General features: G+C 47.8%; 1 protein-coding gene across 4 annotated transcripts in view; it reads left to right on the plus strand.

Annotated features, from left to right (window-relative positions):
• The window catches only part of CAMTA1 (calmodulin binding transcription activator 1), a 348,998-nt gene that overhangs the window by 284,850 nt on the left and 40,067 nt on the right, over positions 1 to 24,081 (plus strand). For all 4 annotated transcript variants that reach the window (XM_087879234.1, XM_087879233.1, XM_087879232.1 and 1 more), the window contains exon 6: positions 21,784 to 21,937. In XM_087879234.1, coding sequence (XP_087735360.1) covers positions 21,784 to 21,937 — 154 coding nt within the window. The remainder of the gene's footprint in view (positions 1 to 21,783; positions 21,938 to 24,081) is intronic.

Raw genomic sequence — 24,081 nt, forward strand, 5'->3', positions numbered from 1 at the left:
GTCCTTAGCATCGTGTATATTTCTTTATAATGGCCTGCGCCGTTTGGTCTGGGTGCTTTTAAAGGAATTTTACACTGTGTGTAAAGATTTAGGACAAATTTTAACTTCCTTTCCTTCTGGGCTTCTGTCCTTTACATTGTTTGTTTTTCTTTCCTTTCTTCTCTTCCATCCATCCATCCCTTCTTTCTCTCTCTTTCTTCCTCTTCCTCTTTTTCTCTTTCTTTCTTTCCTTTTTTTTATTTCCTGCTTTCTTTTTCCCCTCCATCCTTCCTTCTTCCTTCCCTTCCTTTTATTTCTTTCTTTTTCCCCTCCATCCCTTCCTTCTTCTTTCTTTCCTTCTTCTCCCTTTCTCTCTTCCTCCCTTTCTCCCTCTTTCTCCCTCCCTTTCTCTCTCTCCCTTTCTCTCTCCCTCCCTCTTTCTCCCTCTCCCTCCCTTTCTCTTTCTCTCTCCCTCCTTTTCTCCCTCTCTCTCCCTCCCTTTCTCTTTCTCTCCCTCTTTCTCTCTCCCTCCCTCTTTCTTCCTCCTTCTCTTTCTCTCTCTCCCTCCCTGTTTCTCTCTCTCTCTCTTTTCACTTTCTTATTTTCTTTCCCTCTTTCTTTTCTCTCCCTCTCTCTTTTGTTCTTCCTCTCTACTCACATCTGTAACTTTCACCATCGCTCCATTCTGGATACCACTCGGGAGCTCATTATATTCTGGAATAGAGGACAAATTAGATTTTTTTTTTAGATAATTACCTTAAATGATTAAGGCTGATGATCTCCCAGATTAGTCAGAAATTTAGGAGGAATATTGGAATTTTAGAAGTGATAATTGGACATTAATTCTCTCCCTTCTTCTTCTTTTCTTCCCCTGATGGATACAATGCAAGAGAGCCCCCCCCCCTTTTTAAAAAATTTATTCTTTGGGTCTAATTTAAAAAAATAAAAATGCTTTCCACCTCCAAAGCCAACTTCTCTGGCCAGACTTCCAAACCCCTCAATCCTTCGGGCCACGAATGGCGATGCCACCAAACATCCTCCTTCCATCCTTCATTCCTACCCAAGAGCTGTTGTGGTTTGTGCAACAAATCCTGGATGTTTTTAACCACTCCAAAGTGTGAAGCTTCACTTTTCTGTTAAAAAGCAAGCTGGGGGATGTTTGTGAAATTGCATTTATTTATTATTATTTGGGGGGGGGGGGAAAGCCCAGCCCTTGGAATAAAAACGCCCCCATTATCTTCCGTTGTGCTATTTTTGTCGAGTTGGCATCCGCCGGAGGTAAATGTCAAACTGTTTGTGTCAAAAAATAAATAAATAAAATAAAATTAAGGAGCATTGGGAATATTTTCTTTCTCCCAGGAAACGCGAGAAAAAAGAAAAAAGGTGACACAAAGCTTTTGCAGAAAATCAAGGTCTCCAGAGGTCGATATATTTTTTTCCCCCTTCCCCATCCTGAAATAAAATCCTTCCCTCCGGTTGGCGAAGGAGGAAAAATCCGAAATTTTGAGGCACCCCTGGACGAAACGAAAGGATTTTAGCCCCCGCTTCCTTCGTCAAATCGACAAAATACGGCTTGTCCTTGACTTACGACCAAAACTGAGCCCCGTCAGACAGCTGGGACACTGCAAGTGTGAAAAATACAGGTAGTCTTTCAACAGTTTGTTTAGTGACCGTTTGACGCTACGACGGCACTGAAAAATGACAAATGTTCACACTTACGACTGTCGCAGCTTTGTCCCCGGGGTCACGTGATCGAAATTCAGATGCTCGACAACCGACTCACAGTTATGACTAACGTGGAACCCCCCCCTTTTGCGACCTTCTGACGAGCAAAGTCTCGCTTAATAACGGGATTCGCATAACAACGGTGCCTCATAGAGCAAGGGAGATATTTTGGGCTCCATTGTGGTCGTAAGCCGAGGACTCCCTTTTGTCAGCATTGCCGTACAAAACACAAGGTTTTTACACACTTTTACTCGTCCTGTAGCATCGTGCCTCCTCGGGAGTGTGCATTTGTGTAGCGTTGTGTAGTTTTTTTTGTCGTTGTTGGGTGTTGGGTTTTTGTTGGTAAGAACTCCATTAGAAAAGGCATAGGGGTGTGAAAACTGAAGCCTGATTATTTGCATATTAGGTTAAGAGCCGCAAATTGCATCGGAATGCATTTAAATGTGAACCGAAGCAATTCCTGTTCTTAAAATAATCCCCAAAGCATGATAGATGGAGTGCGACTTTTTTCAAAATCCTGGTCCTAACATGTGATATCCTGGCTCATCTTATTCCGGGTTAAAAAATATTTTTTTTCCTAATTTTTAGAAATTCCCTATTTCTGCCTCTTTCCTTCCTTCCTCACTTCTCTCTTCCTTCTCTCCCTTTCTCCTTCCTTCCCCATTTCTGCCTCTTTCCTTCCTTCTTCACCTCCCTCCCTCCTTCTCTTTCTCTCTCCTTCCTTCTTTCCTTCCTTCCTTCTCTTTCTCCTTCCTTCCCTATTTCTGCCTCTTTCCTTCCTTCCTCACTTCTCTCTTCCTTCTCTCCCTTTCTCCTTCCTTCCCCATTTCTGCCTCTTTCCTTCCTTCACCTCCCTCCCTCCTTCTTTCTCTCTCCTTCTTTCCTTCCTTCCTTCTCTTTCTCCTTCCTTCCCTATTTCTGCCTCTTTCCTTCCTTCCTCACTTCTCTCTTCCTTCTTTCCCTTTCTCCTTCCTTCCCCATTTCTGCCTCTTTCCTTCCTTCTTCACCTCCCTCCCTCCTTCTCTTTCTCTTCCTTCTTTCCTTCCTTCTCTTTCTCCTTCCTTCCCCATTTCTGCCTCTTTCCTTCCTTCCTCACTTCCCTCCTTCCTTCCTCCTTCCCTATTTCTGCCTCTTTCCTTCCTTCTTCATCTCCTTCTCTCTCTCCTTCCTTCCTTCCTTCCCTATTTCTGCCTCTTCCCTTCCTTCCTCGCTTCTCTCTTTTTCCTTCCTTCCTTCCCTTTCTCCTTCCTTCCCTATTTCCGCCTCTTTCCTTCCTTCCTCACTTCTACCTCCATCCTTCTCTCTCTCTCTCCTTTCTTTCTCCTTCCTTCCTTCCTTCCCTCCCCCCTTCCTTCTTTTTCACTCCCTCCCTCCCTCCCATCTTTTTCCTTCTCTCCCTCAAGGTCCTTCCTTCTTCCCACGGGAAGCCCACAAAGCAAAGAGAAGATACCCACAATCCATGGCCGGCTGGGGAACCTGGGGCTGGAAGTCCATGGCTGCAAGGGGGCCCCTTCTTTCCCAAACCCAGCCTAGCCGCAGACACGTGTCTCCTGCTGCCCAGCGTTCAGACGAGGGACCCCCGGGCCTCCCCCGCCCTGCACAAGGGATGCATTGCAGGCGTTGCAAAGCGAGGCGGAAAGGGAGGCGGGGCGGTCTTTGCTCGGGGAAAGCCCCGGCCGGGAACCCCGTTCGTGCAAAGCGGGCGGTGGGCGGGCGGAGGGTGGGAGAAACCCCCGCTGGCTCCGGCTCCGCCGCGCTTCGCGGGGCATTCTCGCCGAAGACGCAGCGCCCCCTGGCGTCCTTCGGGGACAGCGCACCTGCCCGCTTTGGCTTCCCACGCCTCCTTTTTTCCCTCCTCCTTTTTCTCTTTTCTTTTTTTTTTCCCTTTTGCAATCTTTCGCCCTGCTGCAGGATTTCTTAGCCTTGGCACCGTGAGGATGGGAGGACTTCGAGACCCAGAATTCCCCAGCCAGCATTAGATTTTTTTCCCTCCTTCCCTCCCTTCCTTCTTTCCCCCCTCCCCTCTTTTATCTCTGTCTTCCTTCCTTCCTTCCATCCCCTCTTTTATCTGCCTTCCTTCCTTCCTTCCCTCCCCGCTTTTATTTGTTTTCCTTCCTTCCTTCCCTCCCTCCCTCCTTTTATCTGTCTTCCTTCCTTCCCTCCCCCCCTCTTTTATCTGTCTTCCTTCCTTCCCTCCCTCCCCTCTTTTATCTGTCTTCCTTCCTTCCTTCCCTCCCTCCCTCCCCCTTTTATCTCTGTCTCCCTTCCTTTCCTCCCTCCCTCCTTTCTTGCTTTCCCACCCCTCCCCTCCCCTCTTTTATCTCTTTCTTTTCCCTCCCCTCTTTTATCTGCCTTCCTTCCCTCCCTTCCCTCTTTTATCTCTGCCTGCCTGCCTTCCTTCCTTCCTTTCTTCCTTCCCTCCCTCCCTCCCTCCTTCCTTCCTTCTTTTCCCTCCCTCCCTCCTTTTATCTCTGTCTCCCTTCCTTTCCTCCCTCCCTCCTTGCTTTCCCTCCCCTCCCCTCTTTTATCTTCCTTCCTTCTTTTCCCTCCCCTCTTTTATCTGCCTTCCTTCCCTCCCTTCCCTCTTTTATCTCTGCCTGCCTGCGTTCCTTCCTTCCTTTCTTCCCTCCCTCCCTCCCTCCCTCCTTCCTTCCTTCCTTCTTTTCCCTCCCTCCCTCCTTCCCTCTTTCTCCTTCCCCAGCCAGCTAATGCTTTTAAGATTCCCAAGAAAAGATTAGACATCCATTTGTGCAGAATGGCCTAGGCCTCATCTCCATGTTTGAGCAGGGGGTTGGACTGGATGACCTCCGAGGCCCCATCCAGCTCTGTTATCCTTTTATTGATGATACTAAAGGCCGGCCTCAGAAGGATTTGCTGAGCTTTCTCCTAGTTTTCACGCCGGAAACCCCCTTCTCCGGCATCTATTTCAGATCTGAGCCCCTCCCTCCTCCTAGATGGGATCTATAGATCCCTACCTCACCAGGAGGGCCTCCCACCTTTAAATAAAAACCTGAGTGGGTTTATTAGGGGGCTACCTGGCATTTCCCAGCATGCCCTCCTGCAAATTTGTATGCCGTCAAGGCCAGGTTGTTAAGGGAAGGGGGTGGGGGGAGCTTGGCGTAATTTAGCATCCCGATTTAGCCCATGGCTCGCATTCAGAATGGGGGGGGGCGGCGAAGGGCAGGGGGAGGGGATCCCCATTTGCCTGCCTTGCAGCTCAAGTGTTTTCACGGCATCCCAACCTGGGAGCCCCTAAAGAACCACGGAGCGGAGCACCTTCACTCAGACAAAGCAAATTGAAGCATTGATTTATCTATTTGTTTTGCAAACAGGCCGAGTTGGCTTCATTATACGGCCGTCCTCAGAGAGGGCCTTCCCTGGGCTGGGCTTAGAAAATTAACTCCTTTCTTCTTTCCTTCCTTCCTTCCTTCCTTCCTTCCTTCCTTCCTTCCTTCCTTCCTCTCATTTTGATTCATTGAGCTGAATCCATTTCTTTCTTTTCTCTTTCTCTCTTTCTTTCTTTCTCCCTACCTTCATACCCACCTATCTACCTTCTTCCTTTCTTCTTCCATCCTTCCTTCCTTCCTCTCATTTTGATTCATTGAGTTGAGTCCATTTCTTTCTTTCTCTCGCTCCCTTTCTTTCTCTTTCTTTCTTTCTTTCTCCCTACCTATCTCCCTCCCTACCTACCTACCTATCTACCTTCTTCCTTTCTTCTTCCTTCCTTCCTTCCTTCCTTCCTTCCTCTCATTTTGATTCATTGAGCTGAATCCATTTCTTTCTTTTCTCTTTCTCTCTTTCTTTCTTTCTCCCTACCTTCATACCCACCTATCTACCTTCTTCCTTTCTTCTTCCATCCTTCCTTCCTTCCTCTCATTTTGATTCATTGAGCTGAGTCCATTTCTTTCTTTCTCTCGCTCCCTTTCTTTCTTTCTTTCTCCCTACCTATCTCCCTACCTACCTACCTACCTACCTACCTACCTACCTATCTACCTTCTTCCTTTCTTCTTCCTTCCTTCCTTCCTCTCTCCCTCCCTCTCTTCCTTCCTTCCTTAGTAGGTAGAAGGAGGGAGGGAGAGAGGAAGGAAGAATAAGAAAGAAGAGATAAGGAAGGAAGGTTGTTGTTATTGTTCTTCTTCTCCTCTTCCTCTTCCTCTTCCTCCTCTCCTCCTCCTCCTGCTTCTCCCCAAGTTCTCTGCCAAGTGCCCATAATTAATAACCAGAGAGCTGTTCTCCGCTGTCACGTCCAGCGGCCTGCCATCGGAGGTGGCGTTTCATGCAGGACATGCGTCCTTAAAACCAGGGTGGACGGCCGCCCTCTGAGCTCGCGTGCCCAGCAATAGGGCTACGCATGCCACCTTTTTTCTACCCATTTCTTCTCTCCGGGCTCTGGGATTTCGAGGGCAGCCTCCTCTCCCCACCCCCAGCCGGCTAAATCATTCCAAGCTTCAGGTTGCAAATTGCATGTCTGAATCTGCCAATACAGACCCATAAATCTCTCCGCACTTTAGAAGAGCAGGAGGGAAACGTCGACCGGTGAGCTGCTTTCACGGGCCGAGCGGTGGAAATCGTTCAGATCTGGGGGGGGAGGGAGGAAGGGGGAATAAATAAATAAATAATAATAATAGTACTTGACCGACACCGAAAGTCGTCCAAAGGCTTCAGTTTGACGGCTGATTGTTTAAGCAGCTCCTGGGGGGCAGGGGCCGAGATACAACATTGCCAGGGTCAAGCTTGGCCGTGCCCCCTCCACCCTTTCTCTTAGAATGACCCCTAGCGAGGTCAGTGGATCAGAGGAGACCCCCCCACACTTGGAGGTTCATGGAACCTGGCAAGGACCAACAGGTGGGCTTTATCAGGAAGGAAGGAAGGAAGGAAGGAAGGAAGGAAGGAAGGAAGGAAGGAAGGAAGGAAGGAAAAGGTAGAAGAGGAAAGAAGGAAGGATATGAGAGAAGGAAGGAAAATACGGAAAATATTCTGGGAAGGAAGGAAGGGACAAAAGAGGGGAGGGAAGGAAGGAAAAGAGGGAGGGAAGGAAGGAAAAGATAGAGGAGGAAAGAAGGAAAAGGTAGAAGAGGAAAGAAGGAAGGATATGAGAGAAGGAAGGAAAATACAGAAAATATTCTGGGAAGGAAGGAAGGGAGGAAAAGAGGAAGGGAGGAAGGAAAAGGTAGAAGAGGAAAGAAGGAAGGATATGAGAGAAGGAAGGAACATATGGAAAATATTCTGGGAAGGAAGGAAGGAAGGAAGGAAGGAAGGAAAGGTCCTTCTCCCTATCTCCTTTTCCTCCTCCTCTCTTCCATCACTTTCTCCTCCTGCTGTTTCCTCCTCCTCCCCATCTCCTTTTCATCTGCCCTCTTCCTCCTTCACCACCACCACTCCTTCTCCTTCTCCCCTTCTCCTCCTTTCCTTCTTTCTCCTCCTCCCGCATTCCTTCTCTTTCTTTTCTTTCTCCTCTTCCTCCTCCCCTCCTGAAAATGTTGTTGAATGCCAAAAAATAAAAAAAATAGTAGGAACATAGGACAATTGTTCTAAAATTTATGGCAAAAAAATTGAACTCTCCTCTGGGTCTCACCCTGGCAGGAACCGTGTGGCGGGATATTGTTTTTCACAGCCTGCGCTCGAGATGCCAGGACAAATAAACCCCCTCCTTTATATCATCCGGCGTTGGCAGCCCTCCACAATAGCGACAATCCAATTATCCGCCAAGGGAATTTGGATCCGAGGCCTGCCTTGTCTTCCTTCGATCGTATTTTCCTTTGAAAAGCCCAAATCTTTCTGTTTTCCGTTAAGAGAAGGTCCCTTCCGGTTTGAATCCAGCGTGGCAGGAATCCGGGAAAGAGATAGGAAAGGGTGGGTCCTTGAGAAGAAAATGCATTTCTTCATCTGGAGTGGAAGATGAAGTATCTAGGTTGACATGGACATCAGAAAATTCCATTCTCTGCTTATCCATCCGTTGCAAAGGTTCAGGACCATGGAGAGAGTCACGCAGCGAGAGATGGTGCACCAGTGAGATACCAAGGCTTAAGAGAATTACTTAAAGAGTTGGAAGGGGCCTTGGAGGTCTCCTGGTCCAACCCCCTACTCAAGCAGGAGACCCTAGCCTGGAAAGCAGGAGATAGTGAGTTCTAGTCCCGCCTTAGGCATGAAAGCCAGCTAGATGACACTCTCTCTCTCTCTCTCCACATACATAAATAAAATTAATCCTGGATTCTCATATTTCTGCCCACGTTTCTGCGTCCTGTGAACGATGGTTTATCGGATGGTTCTCTTGAGTTTGTAGGAAGACCAGCCAACCAGGTTTTGGAACCCAAACTCACATGTCATCATTGGCCTTCCTTTCTCCCGAGGCTGAGAAACGCAGCCTTCCAAGATTGGCTCCCTTAATCAATATCTTTATGTAGGGCAGAATCGCAAACCCAACTCCGAGAAATTAAATGCACAATCTAATTAGGACGGCTTGTGTCTTTTGGAAAGCGAAACACTGACAGAGGGAATTTAGAAGCGCATTAAAAAAAATACACATTTTTTTTTTCTTCCTCTGCTCGCCCTGCTGTTCTGTTTGGCGCCGCTTGACAGCTTTCGGGATTTTTTATTTTATTTTTTTTTGATGTGCGTGTGTGTTTTTGCAATTGTTTTATGAAGAAAATCACAGCCTCTGGCTAGAAGTGGCCCAGCCTGCCAGGAGCACAGGAACCCAGAGTTGTGTTGTCAAACACACCAAAGGGCGTGAATTGAAGAGAGGGCGTCTCACACACGCACACAAAAAACGGAGAACGGATGAGAAACTATGCATGTAAATTACAAAGAAGTCCGTTTTCCTTAGATGTTGGGGGAAAATTTCCATTGAGAATGGCGGGCTCTCTTTTTTTCATCAAAGAGGCTGAATAGTACCTTTTTATACAGGGTAGTCCTCAACTTACGACCGCAGTTGAGTCCAAAATTTCTGTTGCTAAGCGAGACGGTTGTCAGGTGAGTTATGCCCCGTTTTACGACCTTTCTTGACATGGTTTGTTAAGTGAAACGCTGCAGTTGTTAAGTTAGTTTGATGCTCGTTAAGCGAATCCAGCTTCCCCATTGACTTTGCTTTTCCAGAAGGTCGCAAAAAGAGGATCGTGTGATCCCGGGGACACCGGGACCGTCATAAATTTATGCGACTGTCATAAATTTGAGTCAGTTGCTGAGAGTCTGAATATCGATCACGTGATCCTGGGGATGCTGCAATCTATCATCTACTTATCTGTCATCTCATCTCTCTATCATGTTTCTCTCTCTCTCATTTATCTGCCATCCATCATCTACCTATTTATCTATTCTCTATGATAGATAGATAGATAGATAGATAGATAGATAGATAGATAGATAGATACAGATAGATACAGACAGAGATATAGGTGAGTTAGGTTGAGTTAATGGTTGGGTTTGTGTTAGGTTGGGTTGGGTTGAGTTGAGTTGACTTGAAGGTTGAGTTGGTTAGGTTGAGTTGGTTTGGCTTGGTTTGAGTTAGGTTGGTTTGGATTGTGTTGTGTTGTGTTGAGTTGATTTGGGTTGAGTTGAATTGAATTGAGGGTTTTGGTTAGGCTGAGTTGGGTTGAGTTGAAGATTGAGTTGAGCATTGAGTTGGGATGGGTTGGGTTGAGTTGAGGTGGTTTGGTTTGCCTTGGTTTGAGTTAGGTTGGTTTGGATTGTGTTGGGTTGAGTTGGGTTGAGTTGAGCTGATTAGGGTTGGGTTGAGTTGAATTGAATTGAGGATTGAGTTGCTTTGCTTTAATTAGGCTGAGTTGGATTGAGTTGAAGATAGAGATGAGCGTTGAGTTGGGTAAGCCAAAATCTAGAAACACCATTTGTGGCTATCCGACTGAACCTTTGACTTAGCTGTATAACGAGCAAAATGAAGCTATCTTCTTGGCTCATTCCTGTCTCTTTGTAGCCCAACTTGGGTTTCTGCTCAGCTTGCAAAATCCAAGGACATAACCACAGTTAGCCAAAGACGCCACTCTCCAGCCTAGCATGGGGCACAAAATCAATATCGAGAAATGCCTGGTGCATGATCAAACATTTTCGTTGAAAGGAAGATGAAAGCTTAGTTAAACGTAAGGGCTGTTTGAGGAATGAAACGAACCTCCTGCAGACTTCTTGAGACAGGCTCGGCTCGGAGGACTCTTCTTCATTAAGATGCACAACCCTCATCTGAGCATCTCGAGATAGAGAGGGCTGGCAAGTTGTCCGTCAAAGAGACAGACGAAGAAAAGGGAGACCCTTCCCTCGTAGTCGCGTGCACAGTGGGAAACTGATTGTACAACCTTCGGAGTTAGAAACAGAGTTGAGGAACATGTGATCTTCCCCGTCTCAGCCGAATTCCAATTTTTCCTGTCTCTTGGGGTCTGCGGGTGGAAAAAAAGACAACCTCGTGATGAAGATGGGATGGGATGGGTTAGGGTTAGGGTTTGGCCAGTCAAACCTTGTGACGAACAAAGCTGAAAGCTTCCACGCCATTCTGCATTGCCGGACTTTTTGCTATAGACTTTGCTGGATTATCTCTGGACTTGATTGACTCCGTAATTATTGAGCTGCTTTCCTTTGATGTACCAGGAGTGGGGAGAAGTTATCGCTCCTCTTTGTAAATAATAAACTCTTGGCAGGCAGCCACTAGGTTGTTGCCAAGTTCCGTTATCATAAGGAAAAGGATTTTGCCGGCTGGTTTGGTCTTTAACTCTTGAACGTCTGTTGGTGTGTGTGCGTGTGGTTGGGGACAGAACAAACAGACAATTAACCAGTGGAACAACTTGCCACCAGAAGTTGTGAGTCCTCCATCACTGGAAATTTAAGAGACTTGACAGATATTTGTCTGAAATGGTATACTATAAGATCTCCTGCTGGACCAGGGGGTTGGACTAGATGACCTCCAAGGTCCCTTCCTACTCTGTTCCTCTTTCACACATTAGAGCCGGTTTGCTCTGAAAAGCAGTTTTTTTCTGCCTGCTGTCTCTCAGGGTGTATGTGTGTGTGGATCTGAGCTTTCCATCAAGAGGACTTCAGCTTGGCCTTTCGGAGGCCCAGAGTCCTTGGAAACTTGAGTCAACCTGGCCAACTGGCGCTTTCGCGAGAGATTAATTGGCTCTTTTGGTCTTTTTTTTTTTTTTTTTTTGCAAACTGCTGGGCAGAAAAAAGAACTGTTCTCGGATTTTTTATTTTTTGCAAAGCCTTGCGCTCGGGGTCTCCGAGAAAGTTCAGATCAATTAAAACAATTTACTTTGTGGCTAATGGATTCAGAGCCCAGTAATTTATTAGCGGCTAAATGCCATCCAAAGCCCCATTCATTTGGCTGGCACAGAGGGAACAGTAACAAGTTCTCGGATAAATTAAGTCTAGGGTTTGGGGAGCGAGTTGAATGAAGGGTTGAACGGATCCCCTCGCTCTGCCACTCCGTTTTTTTTTACGGGCTCCAGAGTTTTCTCGCAAACAATTCAAAAACTTCTAATCGGTTCCTTTTTTTTTCGGGGTGGGGGGTGGGTGGGTGGGAGACGACAACCCTTCAAAGGCATGCAAATGAGGAGGTGGGCTCCCTTTAATCCGTGCAAGAGTCCCAGAGCTGGATTCGGGGTCCGGAGGAGGAGAAAATGGTGTGAAGGGAAGTGATTATGATCAACTCAATGTCGGTTTATTTATTCCTTCAATGGTTTCTGCCCTCCCAGGAGAACCAGGCAAAAAAACAAACCCCCAACAGGGTGAACTAATTCTACTAGTCCTTCTTTCTCCAGCCGTTAAGTGAGTGAGGGCTTCTGCGTCTCTTATCTAATTGCTTTCTCTGCTTTCTCTCTCTTTCCCCTCCCTTCTAGCACTGATGATGTACCCAAGTTGGGTCATTAGACGTCTGCAAGAACCCCTCCCCAAGCTCAAACACCAAGGTCCCCATAGTCGTCCTCCTCCCCCTCGGCCCTCCTCCCCCTCCCCCTCCCCCTCCCAAACATCACTCCCTTTCCCAGCCAGCTTCCAGCAAGCCAAATTCAATGGGGGAAGGCCAGATTCTCTTAATGACCAGACGATTCATTTAACAACATTAGTAATTCGCTTAACCGCTCCGGCAAAAAAAAGGGGGGGTCATAAAATGGGGCAAAACTCAGTTGACCACTGTCTCGCTTAGCGACAGAAACTTTGGGCTCCACCGTGGTCGTAAGTTTGAGGGTTGTCTTGAGATGCTACAATTATAACCTAGGTCAAATGGGAGGCCCAGTATTTTTTGGGTGGGGGGTGCCTACCTGCTGAGCCGGCCTACCTCGCAGGGCTGACACCCCGTTGGCTCCTTTCGATGGTTTCATCTGCCCCTTCTTGAATTCCCATGTTGACGTGTCACAAATTAAAAATAAAGTGACGCGGAGAGCCATATGGGGAGAGGGCCCCCCATCATCCGCGTGCCCAGGAAAGCATTCCAATTAAGTTAGTGGTGTGAAACAGTTCCTAATTAGGACAGGGACAATTAGTCACACGGGAGGACACGGAAGCAAAAATAGCACCAGAGGGGAAGAAAACAACCCCCCTCCCCAATTGTTCATCCTTCTACATCCAGCAGAAGTGAGGAACTGAAGCTGACCAGGCATTGGTCAACCTCGGCTCTTAATTCAGGGGAGTGATTGAAACTGACCGGTACATGGAAACTGGCAGGTGATCCCTGGCAAACAGACAAGGGAGTTTTTCATTATTGGAAGGAGGGAGGGAGGGAGGGAGGGAGGAAGGAAGGAAGGAGAGAGAGAGGCAGATGGTGGAAGACAAGGGAGGGAGGGAGGGAAAAGGGAGGGAGGGAAAAAGGAAGGAGTAGGATGGAGGAAGGAAAGGAAGGAAGGAAAGGAAGGAAGGAAGGAAAAAGGGAGGAAAGAAGGAAAGACACAGGAAGGAAGGAAGGAAGAAAGGAAGGAAGGGAATATGAGAGAGAAGGGGAGGAAGGAAAGAAGGAAGGAAAGAAGGAAAGAGGAAGGGAATGAGAGAGGAAGGAAGGTAGGAAGGAAGGAAAAAGTGGGAAGAAAGAAGGAAAGAGACAGGAAGGAAGGAAGAGAATATGAGAGAGAGGAAGGAAGGGAAGAAGGAAGGAAAGAAGGAAAGAGACAAGAAGGAAGGAAGAAAATGAGAGAGAGAGGAAGGAAGCAAGGAAAAAGACAGGAAGAAAGGAAGAGAGCAAGAGAGAGAGAGAGAGGAAGGAAGGAAAGGAAGGACTTCAGAGCTAGCTCGACACTGCCTTCCCGTTATAAAAACGATGCCCCACTCCTTCCGGAATGCCATTGGCGCAGAATCCTCCCCTTCTCTTCTTCCCCAAATAAAACAAGGGGGTTGGACTAGAAGACCTCCCGAGGCCCCTTCCAACTCTGGGGCTCTGTGATCTATTCCAGGTTCGCAGCATTAGACTCGCAAGATTCCGTTCACGTAGACTTCCAATAAAGTAGGAATTAGGCCATGTGCTCCGGTTTCCTGTCTCGTCTACCTGGGTAAGGCTGACAATATGCACGCACACAAACGCACACACACACACACACACAAACAAACACCCCTTTTCCCCATCCTCCATTTTTTTAAAAAAAAAATTCACCCGAGAAGGCCCAGCCACGTCAGATCAGCCTTGCTGAGCCCTGGGCAATCCCCTTCCCCTTTCCACGGACCCCCCCCCCAGTGCCTTGCTCCGAAGGGAGACGGGTGTGGATAGTGACAGGTGCTGGAGGGATCCATCCTGTCTGGTTGCATTTCCTGCCTCCCTTCCTGATATGCCAACATTTGCGTTGCGGAAACAGCTGGCGTGCAGGAAGCTTCAGAAACCAGCCGGTGCTGTCGCTGGAGCGGATGGAAAATGCACTCACAAATGTGGCTGTGCGTGCAACACACATACACTCACGCACGCACAGAAAGAGAGACGGGGAGAGAGGGAGAGAAAGAGAGAGAAGGAGAGAGAGTGGGGGGGAGAGGGAGAGAATGAGGAATGAGAGAGAGAAAGAGAGAGAAGGAGAGAGAGAGAGAAAGAATGAGAAAGAGAGAGCAGGGGAGAGGGAGAGAGGGAGAGAATGAGAGAGAGAGATGGGGAGAGGGAGAGAGAATGAGGAATGAGAAAGAGAATGAGAGAGAAAGAGAATGAGAATGAGAATGAGAAAGAGAGAGCGGGGGAGAGGGAGAGAATGAAGAATATGAGAGAGAGAATGAGAGAGAGAATGAGAGGGGAGAGGGAGAGAGAATGAAGAATGAGAAAGAAAGAGAGAGAAAGAGAATGAGAAAGAGAGAGAGTGGGGGAGAGGGAGAGAATGAAGAATATGAAAGAGAGAGAATGGGAGAGAATGAGAGAGAGAAAGTGGGGGAGAGGGAGAGAATGAGGAATGAGAGAGAGAGAATGAGAGAGAGAAAATGAGAGAGAGAGAAAGAAAAAATGAGAGAGAGAGAATGAGAGAATGAGAAAGAGAGAGAGAGAAAGAGAATGAGAGAAAGAAAGAGAATGAGAGAGAGTGGGGGAGAGGGAGATAGGGAGAGAATGAGGAATGACAGAGAGAGAATGAGGGGGAGAGAGAGAGAGAGAGCAACCAAAAAAGAGAAAGTGTGAGAGAGAATGAAAAAGAAAGAGAAAGAGAGAGGAAGAGAAGGAGAAAGAAAAAGAGAGAAGGAGAAAGGAAGGAAGGAGAGAGAGAGAGAGAAAAAAGGAAGAGCATGTGCAAGAGAGAGACATAAAAGAAAGAGGGAGAGAAGAGGGAGAAGAAAGAAAAGAAAGGAAGGAGAGAGAGGGAGTTTCAGTCTGTCTGTCTCAATCTTGGGAACTTTAAGATGAGTGGACTTCAATTCCCACTTGAAGTCAGGGTATAACAGTCGGAAGGGACCTTGGAGGTCTTCTAGTCCAACCCCCTGCTCAAGCAGAGACCCTCATGTTTGAATATGAGCATCTGCCGACCTCCGACCAAGGTTTTATCTGTCTCTCGAGCCCGGCCCACCCACCCTTTAAATTTTCTTAAGGACCCTCCACCAACAGGCAGCCTCTTCCCTCTCCTGGGTTTTCTCCTCTGGGAGATGTCAAAATGAGGATTTAAAAACGCACAGCTGTTGTTTTCAGTCGCCTTGGGAAAAACACAACTACCAACTCGGAATATTTTCCGGTGAATAAGCCCATTTAAAAAGGAGATGCTAACATGAACGCAGGCCCACGAACACAGGCGGTCCTCGACTTACGACCACAACGGAGCCCAAAATATCTGTCGCTAAGTGGGACAGTTGATGTGAGTTTGCCCCGTCATATGACCTTCCTTGCCGCCGTTGTTAAGTGAACCGCTGTAGTTGTTGAGGCAGGAACAACGGTTTGGTATGTGAACCTGGCTTCACTGCAGGGATTCACTTAACGGATTCACTTAACTTAGCGAGGAAGGTCGTAAAAAAGGGGCAAAACTCACTTAACAAATGCCTCGCTTAGCAAGAGGGATTTAGGGCTCAACTGTGGTCGTATGTCGAGGACTAGCTGGTCAGATAAGAGTCAGCATAGCCTGCAGCTGCATAATAGGTCAGAAAAGAGACTCAGAAGGGACCCTCCCTAGTTTCTCAGGCTATAAAGGAGACAGCGGGGCATTAGTCATTTTACACTTGCAGTGAACGGGAAAGACTTGGGAAGCAGGGAAAAGAGATACAGGCAAGGGAAGGGTCAGATAAGTGACAGCCTATAGTCCAGAGCTAGATAACGGACAGGGTGAGAAATTCAGAGGGGACCCTCCCTAGTTTCTCAGGCTGTAAAGGAGACAGAGGGAGATTTGTACTTTCAGACTTGCAAGATTCTTGTAGGGCTAGATGAGAAGGACCCTGGGAGATGAAACACTGCCAAGGGAATAGTCAGATAAGAGACTGTATAGCTGCATAATGAGCAGAGAAAGGGACTCAGAAGGGACCCTCCCTAGTTTCTCAGGCTGTAAAAGAGACTGTGGGAGAATTGTACTTTCAGACTTGCAAGTTTCTTGCAGTAGAACCAAAGGAACGTTTAGATAACAGACAGCTGAGCCCTCAGCTGGATAACGGAAAGGGCAAGAGTCTCGAAAGAGACCCTCCCTAGTTTCTCAGGCTGCAAAGGAGAAAGGGGGGGTTGTACTTTCGAATTTGCAAGATTCTCGTGGTAGTGTGTGGGAAGGACCTTTGGAGACAGAGGGAAAAGAGATACAGCCAAGGGAAGGGTCAGATAAGTGACAGCATAGTCCAGAGCTAGATAATGGACAGGGTGAGAAGTTCAGAAGGGACCCTCCCTAGTTTCTCAGCCTGTAAAAGAGACTGTGGGAGAATTGTATTTTCAGACTTGCGAGTTTCTTGCAGTAGAGCCAAAGGAACGTTTAGATAACAGACAGCTGAGCCCTCAGCTGGATAACGGAAAGGTCAAGAGTCTCAAAAGAGACCCTCCCTAGTTTCTCAGGCTGTAAAGGACACAGGGAGGGGGAAGAATAGTACTTTCAAACTCGTACGATTCCGTCAATCTATCTTTACAAGGAAGTAGAGTCGGCTCATCCGGGGTGCGATTCCTATCTGGGTTCAACCCGCCAGGCCGACCGGTCTTTTCTTTTTTTTTCACCTCCTTCTCGTCCTGTCCTCTACACCGCGCGCATTAAAAAAAGAAAGAGGAAGGGAGGGTGAAAAAGGTTAACGCCCGTCGTGACGGGAAACTGAAGAGCCAGCTCGCCGAGAGATAAGAGCTGGCACCGTCTGACTGGAGAAGCAGGATTTGCTGTGGCAGCCGCCATTGATAATAAACCTCGGAGCACTCGGTGAATGTCAGCCCAGCTTTGAAATTAAAATGTCTCCTGTTCTAACGGATCTATTGTTCCGTCAGCGGCTCAGGTTGGACGCTGGAGAAAAGAGCCACTCGAGGCCGCGTTTCCCACCGGAAAGAGTGACGGCGCTTCTGTTTGGGAAGCAGAGTTCAGGCGGGCACCTGATGGAGGAGGAGGAGGAGGAGGAGGAGGAGGTTGGGGCACCAGAGGACTTCTTGGTGGGCCGGTGGCACGTGCCGAAAACCGGCTTCGGGGGTCCTGGGAGATGGAGCTCAGCGGTGGGGCTTCTGAAGCGAAGGTTGCTTCGGAGGAGGATGGACGGATGGACGGCAGGAGAACTGAGGGGTTGGGACTCGGCCTGCTGGCTTCAGTCTATTCAGGGATACCCAATGGATGTCCGTGAAATGGCGTAGAATGGTTGTATGGGAAAGAGAGAAAGGAGGAAGAGGAGGGAGGGAAGGAGAGAAGGAAGAAGAGGTGGGAGGGAGGGAGAGAGAGAGGGAGGGAGGAAGTCAGGGAGGGATGGAAAGAGGGAGGGAGGGAGGAAGGAAAAAGAAAGAAGAATAGAAAAATTACGAGGAAGGAAGGAAGGAAGGAGAGGAAGGAAAGGAAGGAGGAAGGAAGGAAGAAAGGAAAAAGAAAGAAGAATAGAAAAAGAAATCGGGAGGAAGGAAGGCAGGAAAGGAAGGAGGGAGGGAGGGAGGAAAAAGGAAGAATAGAAAAAAAATAGGAGGAAGGAAGGAAGGAAAAAGAATTAATTTAATTTAATTTAATTAATTAAATTTATATGCCGCCCCTCTCTGAAGACTCAGGGCGGCTAAGAAGAATAGAAAAAGAAATTAGAAGGAAGGAAAGAAAGGGAAGGAAGGGGAGGAAAGGAAGGAAGGAGAGGAAGGAAGAAAGGAAGGAGAAAAAGGAAGGAAGGAGAGGGAGGAAAGGAAGGAAGGAAAAAAAGAATAGAAAAAGAAATTGGGAAGGAAGGAAGGAAAAAGAAGGAAAAAGAAGAATAGAAAAAGAAATTAGAAGGAAGGAAGGAAAGAAAGAGAAGGAAGGGGAGGAAAGGAAGGAAGGAAGGAGGAAAGGAAGGAAGGAAGGAAGGAAGGAAGGAAGGAGCCGCAATTACTTCTTCCTGGAGAGAAGTTCTTCTGCCCTGTGCCTGGCCCTCCCTTTCTCCTCCGCTGCTTTTCCAAATTTGGGGGGAAAGCTCTCCTTGAACTGGGATGAGTACCGGACACGAAACAAGGGCCAAGAGGCCGAACAAGCCACCAATGGCGGCCTGTCCGAGATGGAGCAGAGCGGAGGAGCCCTGGGATCCTGCCGTGTAATCCGGAGCGCCATTAGGCCCCGTGATCGCATTCTGGATCGTGGAAGGTGCATTTCTCTCCGTTTCGGATCGTGAGATTAATGAGAGTCCCGGTAGCAGAAACGCAGCGCAAAAACCCCGGTTTGATTTATTAGCCACTTAAGGTGGATGAAGCTGCAGGCGGCTTTCGAACAGCTGTTGGTGGGAGGGGGGCGGCTTCCCTCTCTCTCAAGCAGGTTTATCGTGATTCGAACACAGGTCCCGCGTGCGGAACGAGTGGCTTTAAGGCTCTGCAAAAAAAAAAAAAAATCCTTCGCGCCAAAAATTTGCGACGTTCTTTCTGGATCTCCTTCGCCTTGCTCAACGGTCATTAAACCGTTGCTTTCAGCCACGCAGGCAGTCCTCGACTTACAACAATTCATTTAGTGACCGAAGTTGCAACGGCACTGGAGCAAGGGACTCGGGACCGGTTTTTTTACACGCTTAACGACCGTCGCAGCAGTCCGTCCCCGCGGTCAGGTGATCGAAATTCGGACGCTTGGCAATGGTCTCGTGTTTACGACGGTCGCGGGGTCCCCTTTTGTGACCAGCAAAATCGAGGGGGAAGCCGGATTCGCTTAAAGACCGTGTGACTAATTTTAACAACTGCAGTGATTCATTGAACGACCGCTGCAAGGTCTTAAAATGGGGCAAAACTCACTGAACAAATGTCTCGCTTAGCAACGCAAATTTGGGGTTGTGGTCGTAAGTCGAGGACTACCTGTATGTAAATCATCGGTCTCAGATTTAAATTGATTTTTTTTGCTTCTATTTTTAATATCTCTTCTGCTTATTTACGACTAATTTACTCCAGAGTTTTAGATTTGTTCAATTATAGCAGTCCTTGACTTATGACCATGACGGAGCCCCAAATTTCAGTGGCTAAGTGTTACATTCCCCCCCCCCCGTTTTACAACCTTTCTTGCCATGGTTGTTAAGTGAACCACCACACTTTGTTTAGTTAGCTGGACCGTCGTTAAGCGACTTTCGTCCCGTTTTCGTGACCTTTCTGGCCAACGTTGCTAAGTGAACCCCTGCAGTTGTTCGGTGAGTCACGCCGCCGTTAAATGAACCTTGAGTTTGCTCGTCAGAAGGTCACCAAAGGGGGGGGGTGTCACGTGGACACCCCGGGGGCGCTGCGACTGTCATAAATCCGAATCCATTGCCAAGCATCCTGAATTTCCGATCACGTGGCCATGAGGATACTGCAGTCGTCATAAGTGCGAGGATCGGCCTTCAGTCCACTTTATTCAATGTTGTATCTTCAATACAAATAGTTGTAAGTAACAGTGGGGTTCGGCTGGATGACCTCTGGGGACCCTTCCAGTCTCGGGGCTGAATTTCCCAACACACCATTATAGAATATGAACGGGGAGGAATATTTGGGGCCTTGGGTGGGGGGTGGGGGGGTCTCCTGGCTCCTCCCACATTCAGGGAGACCCCCCCCCTCCCCTCCTCTCCCCGTCACTCCGGCGCCCATAAGTGCTCGTTTTGGAACTGTCATCTCTGGGGATGATGGGTGGGAGAGCTAATATCCCAAAAGACAGAAAGGAAATTCAACGGGATTTTGACGGATGAAGGAAGCCGAGCTGAGAAGACAGGATGAAATATGGGAGAGAGACAGACGCAAAATGGGACGGTTAAGGGAAGGAAAAAAAAAGGAAACCATGGGCAGGTGTAAAGACGGAGCATCTCTGTTGTAGCAAGAGAGGACTTGTGAGAAAAGGTAGAGTTGTGGAGCCGGAAGGGTCCCCAGAGGTCATCCAGCCCTACCCCACTTAGTTTTTGGAACTAAGTAGTAGCCCAAGGGTCAAGTGAAATCTTTTCTTCTTCTCCTCCTCCTCCTTGAAGTGTCTTCAAGAGAGGGCGACCACCATCTTCTGGATTGATTGATTGATTGATTGACTGACTGACTGATTGATTGATTGATTAATTGAAATGGTCCAGGGTCTCCTGCCTGAGCAGGGGGTTGGACTAGAAGACCTCCAAGATCCCTTCCAACTCTGTTATTCTGGACTTCATAGGGCTAGCTCTACTATGCCCGTTGAGAAGACCCATCCCCCAATCTTTGCCAGTCTTGGCTGGGGAGGGGGCACAAAGTGGGCACTGCCCTGTCCATCTCAGCTCTGGCCTTTTGCCCTCGATCTGTCCTTTCCTTCGATGCATTGTCCAGCCTGTCTGAAGGACGAGCAATTAATTGCCTTCCCATCATCTATTCATTATTAAAAAATTTCCTCATTAGTTGCAACCTCTTATTTCCTTCCAACCAAAACGTAGCAGCTCCCTCCTTTTGCCCAACGGTTCCAGTGCCAACGTTAGCCGGACTTTGCAACGGCCTTAATGAAACATTAAGACTCTTAATTACACCATTATCCTGTTTATTTTTATAAATAATTTCGCTACAGTCATTAAAGCGGGTGAATTTGGGAAGGGAATGACTTTTCGGAGAGAAATAGAGGGGATTTCTTTTTTTTGGGGGGGGGCTGGTTGTTAACTGCTGGATATTTTTTTTTCCCTGAAGAATATTCTTCCAACTTTTAGTAAGAACTCCATGTTGAACTAATATATATAGATATATATTTTCTGGAATAGTTTATTGAAGAAAAAAAACAGCTTAAGAGATATCGGAGTTATGCTTCAGGCTGAGCTGTCCTTGGTCCTGATATGTTGCTTCGTTTTTTTCCCCCTTTTTAATGCATATTTAAAAATGCAAGTTTTCACTCCGGAGTAAATGCTGAAATCCACACACCCCCTCTGGAAATTTTATGCAGCCCATCCCTGCCTCTCTCAGCAACTAAAATATGGTGTGAATTTTCAGGAGCAAACCTGAAAGCTGCTGCCCCATGAGATGGACGGCAAATAAATGCAATGAATAAACTTGTCTTACAAATTTGGGGTGTTTTAAATTTCGTTTTCCGGGCCAATTATTTCATTGTATTTTAATGGTTTTTCAACATTTATATTATATGTATTTTATTCGGCTGTTCACCGCCCTGAGTCCTTCGGGAGTAGGGCGGTATATAAATTCAATAATAATAATAATAATAATAATAATAATAATAATAATAATAATAATAATAATAACAACGTTGCATATGATCCCCTCGCTCCCGTGATCCAAACTCGGAGGCTTGGCAACGGGCATGTACTTGTGACTGTTGCAGCACCTTCTGGTCACGCAATACCCTTTTTGCGACCTTCTGACCGGCCAAATCAAAGATTCATTTAATGACCGCACGGTTCACTTCACAATTACAGTGGTTCCTTCCTAACAATTGTGGGAAGAGAGAGGTCGTTAAAATGAGGCGTGCCTCCCTTAACGGCCGTCTTGGCCAGCGATAGAAATTTAAGGCTCGTAAGCCGAGGACTTGCTCTATGGTGCCCATGGGTCTTTCTCTTTACTCAAGGGGTGGTGACAGTTGTTGTGGCCCGTTGACCGCCGGCCTCTCCAGCACCCAAATCAGAGGAGGAGGAGGAGGAGGGGGCATGGAAGTCAGGGTCAGCATCAGGCCAACCCAAGGGGGAAGAGGGAGTGGAGCTGTCAGAGAGAGGGGGGGGACAGAGGAGAAGCCTGGGCCGTCCATCAGCCCTCCGATGGAGAGTCAACAGCCCCCAGGTCTGGAGGTGGCGGATGAGGAGGAGGAGGAACAGCTGGGTCCTGTGCCTGATGCACAAATGCACAGAGGAGAGGAGAGGAGAGCAATGGAAATCTATGGGCCGGTCCTTGGGATGGAAGAGCCACGGCTGCTAGTGAAGCCCCACATTAGCTCTGGGGATAAAAGGCAGGGGGCGGAGATGAATAGATGTGGCAGGCAACTTATTCATCTTCCGGACGGACGGACTTGTTAGCCTGCGGTGAGAGAGAAACTTTTTGCCGGCGCTCCTAATTAAAGGAATCTTTTGACTTAACTTCAGAGGGTTTGTTGTGTTTGGAGAGCTGGGTCAGAACCACGATCTTTGTGTCTCTGCTCTCTCTAGAATCCAGATATCGTGCTGGTGCATTACTTGAACGTCCCTGCCATCGAAGACTGTGGGAAGCCATGCGGTCCCATCCTCTGTTCCATCAACACCGACAAGAAGGAGTGGGCGAAATGGACCAAAGAGGAGCTGATTGGCCAACTGAAGCCCATGTGTGAGTACCGCCACGGAGGGTGGGGTTGGTGGGAGGGAGTTTGGTGACCCGAGAGGGGAAGGAAATTCTTGAAGGCATCTAGGTATACTTGCTGAAAACTCTTCTATTCGCCCTGGGCTGAACCCTGAGGCGGGATGGATCCAAGAAACAGATGTTTTTCCTTCTGAACAACAAAGTTGTGTGTGATTGTAACACAGCTGGACAACGAGCGGCACTGTTTGACCACGTAGGGTGTTGGTCATCCATTCACATCCCAGCAGGGTGGTTCCAAGCATCGTGACAACGTGGGGGGGCCTCCCTTGACCTCATCTTTCAAAAACCTCAGTTGGGTTGCTTTGAGGTGGTAGCATCTTCTGGGTCCATCTCAAGCATGGGACAGAGGTGCCCAACGAAGGACATCACTGCATGCTTTGAGCCAACGTTGTCCTACTCCAACATCACCAAGCTTCACTTGGAGGCGAGGTACTTCATCACAGCTCCTTCACACCCTCCTTGAGGTGTCCAGGAGTCCCGTAGACCTCTGGATAGCTTCTCCGTCTGGAATGAAACGTTAGCTTAGATGACTTCCAAGATCCAGTTTAGGCTACATCCTTCTGCCTCCCAAGCTGTTCTCTATCTTGGTTTGGTGCCACCGAGAGCTTCCTTGAGGTGTTATAATTCGCTTTGACCAAATTTAATTTTTTGGTTGACCTTCCTTTGAGTTCTTCTGACTCTTTTTCCTAGTTGCTTCTTGGCTACAAGGAGTGGTAGACCTCCCCATCTCCCCTGGCCTTTCTTTCTCACGGAAAGAGAAGGACTAGGGGTGACATGGTAGCATCTACCAGTACTTGAGGAGCTGCCCCAAAGAAGAGGGGGTCCACCTATTCTCCAAAGCTCCTAAAAGCAGGACAAGAAGCAATGGATGGAAACTCACCAAGGAGAGAAGCAACCTGGAATTAAGGAGAAACTTCCTATCAGTGAGGACAATTAATCGGTGGAACTGCTTGCCACCAGACGTTGTAGATGCTTCAACACTGGAGGTTTTTAAGAAGGGATTGGACAACCATCTGTCTTAAATAATATAGGCCAGAGTCTCCTGTTTGAGCAGGGGGTTGGACTAGAAGACCTCCAAGGCCCCTTCCAGCTCTATTCTGATTGATTGATTGATTGATTGATTGATTGAAATGGCCTAGGGTCTCCTATTTGAGCAGGGGATTGGACTAGAAGACCTCCAAGGTCCCTCCCAGCTCTATTCTGATTGATTGATTGATTGATTGATTGATTGATTGATTGATTGATTGAAATGGCCTAGGGTCTCCTGCTTGAGTAGAGGGTTGGACTAGAAGACCTCCAAGGCCCCTTCCAGCTCTATTCTGATTGATTGATTGATTGATTGATTGATTGATTGAAATGGCCTAGGGTCTCCTGCTTGAGTAGAGGGTTGGACTAGAAGACCTCAGAGGTCCCTTCCAGCTCTATTCTGATTCCCCACACCGGCTGAGACCCATTCGCCCTCCCACACATCCAATTCCTGGATTTTATTTTATTTTATTTATTAAATTTTTTTTGCAAGCAGCTCGAAGCCCCCCACCAAAGTGGGTGCCCTGACCCTGAACCGAAGGGCAACCCTGCAAAAAAAACCCCACCCGCCCTTTGACACCCCCAGACACGCAGAGAGGCGGGTGGGAATGTCGGTGGGACTTGTGGAGACGAGGCTTGACATCTGTCCAAGTCTCAGCTTTTGCTGCTGCTCGGGAAGGTAACCGGATTTGGAGAATCTGCAGTGCGTCAGGAAGGGGAAAAAAAGGAAAAGGAAAAGAGACCCATAAATGGCCGTAAATCTCTTTTATGCTTTGTGACGGAGGCGGTTGGGGAGGGGGTGGGGGGGAGTTCTGCCCGATTATTCTGCATTTGCACGCTCGGGCGTCTCACACACCCCAGGAGAGACCCTCTCTCTCTCTCTGTCTCTCATTCTCTCTCTCTCATTCTTTCATTCTCTCTCTCTTATTCTCTCTCTCTTTCTCTCTCTCATTTCATTCTTTCATTCTCTCTCTCTCTTATTCTCTCTCTCTTATTCTCTCTCTCTCTCTCTCTCTCTCATTCTTTCATTCTCTAATTCTTTCATTCTCTTATTCTCTCTCTCATTCTTTCTCTTTCATTCTTTC

Source organism: Pantherophis guttatus, chromosome 15 (genome assembly GCF_059756535.1).
Source record: "Pantherophis guttatus breed Tessera chromosome 15, ASM5975653v1, whole genome shotgun sequence".
Classification (NCBI taxonomy): Eukaryota; Metazoa; Chordata; class Lepidosauria; order Squamata; family Colubridae; genus Pantherophis; species Pantherophis guttatus.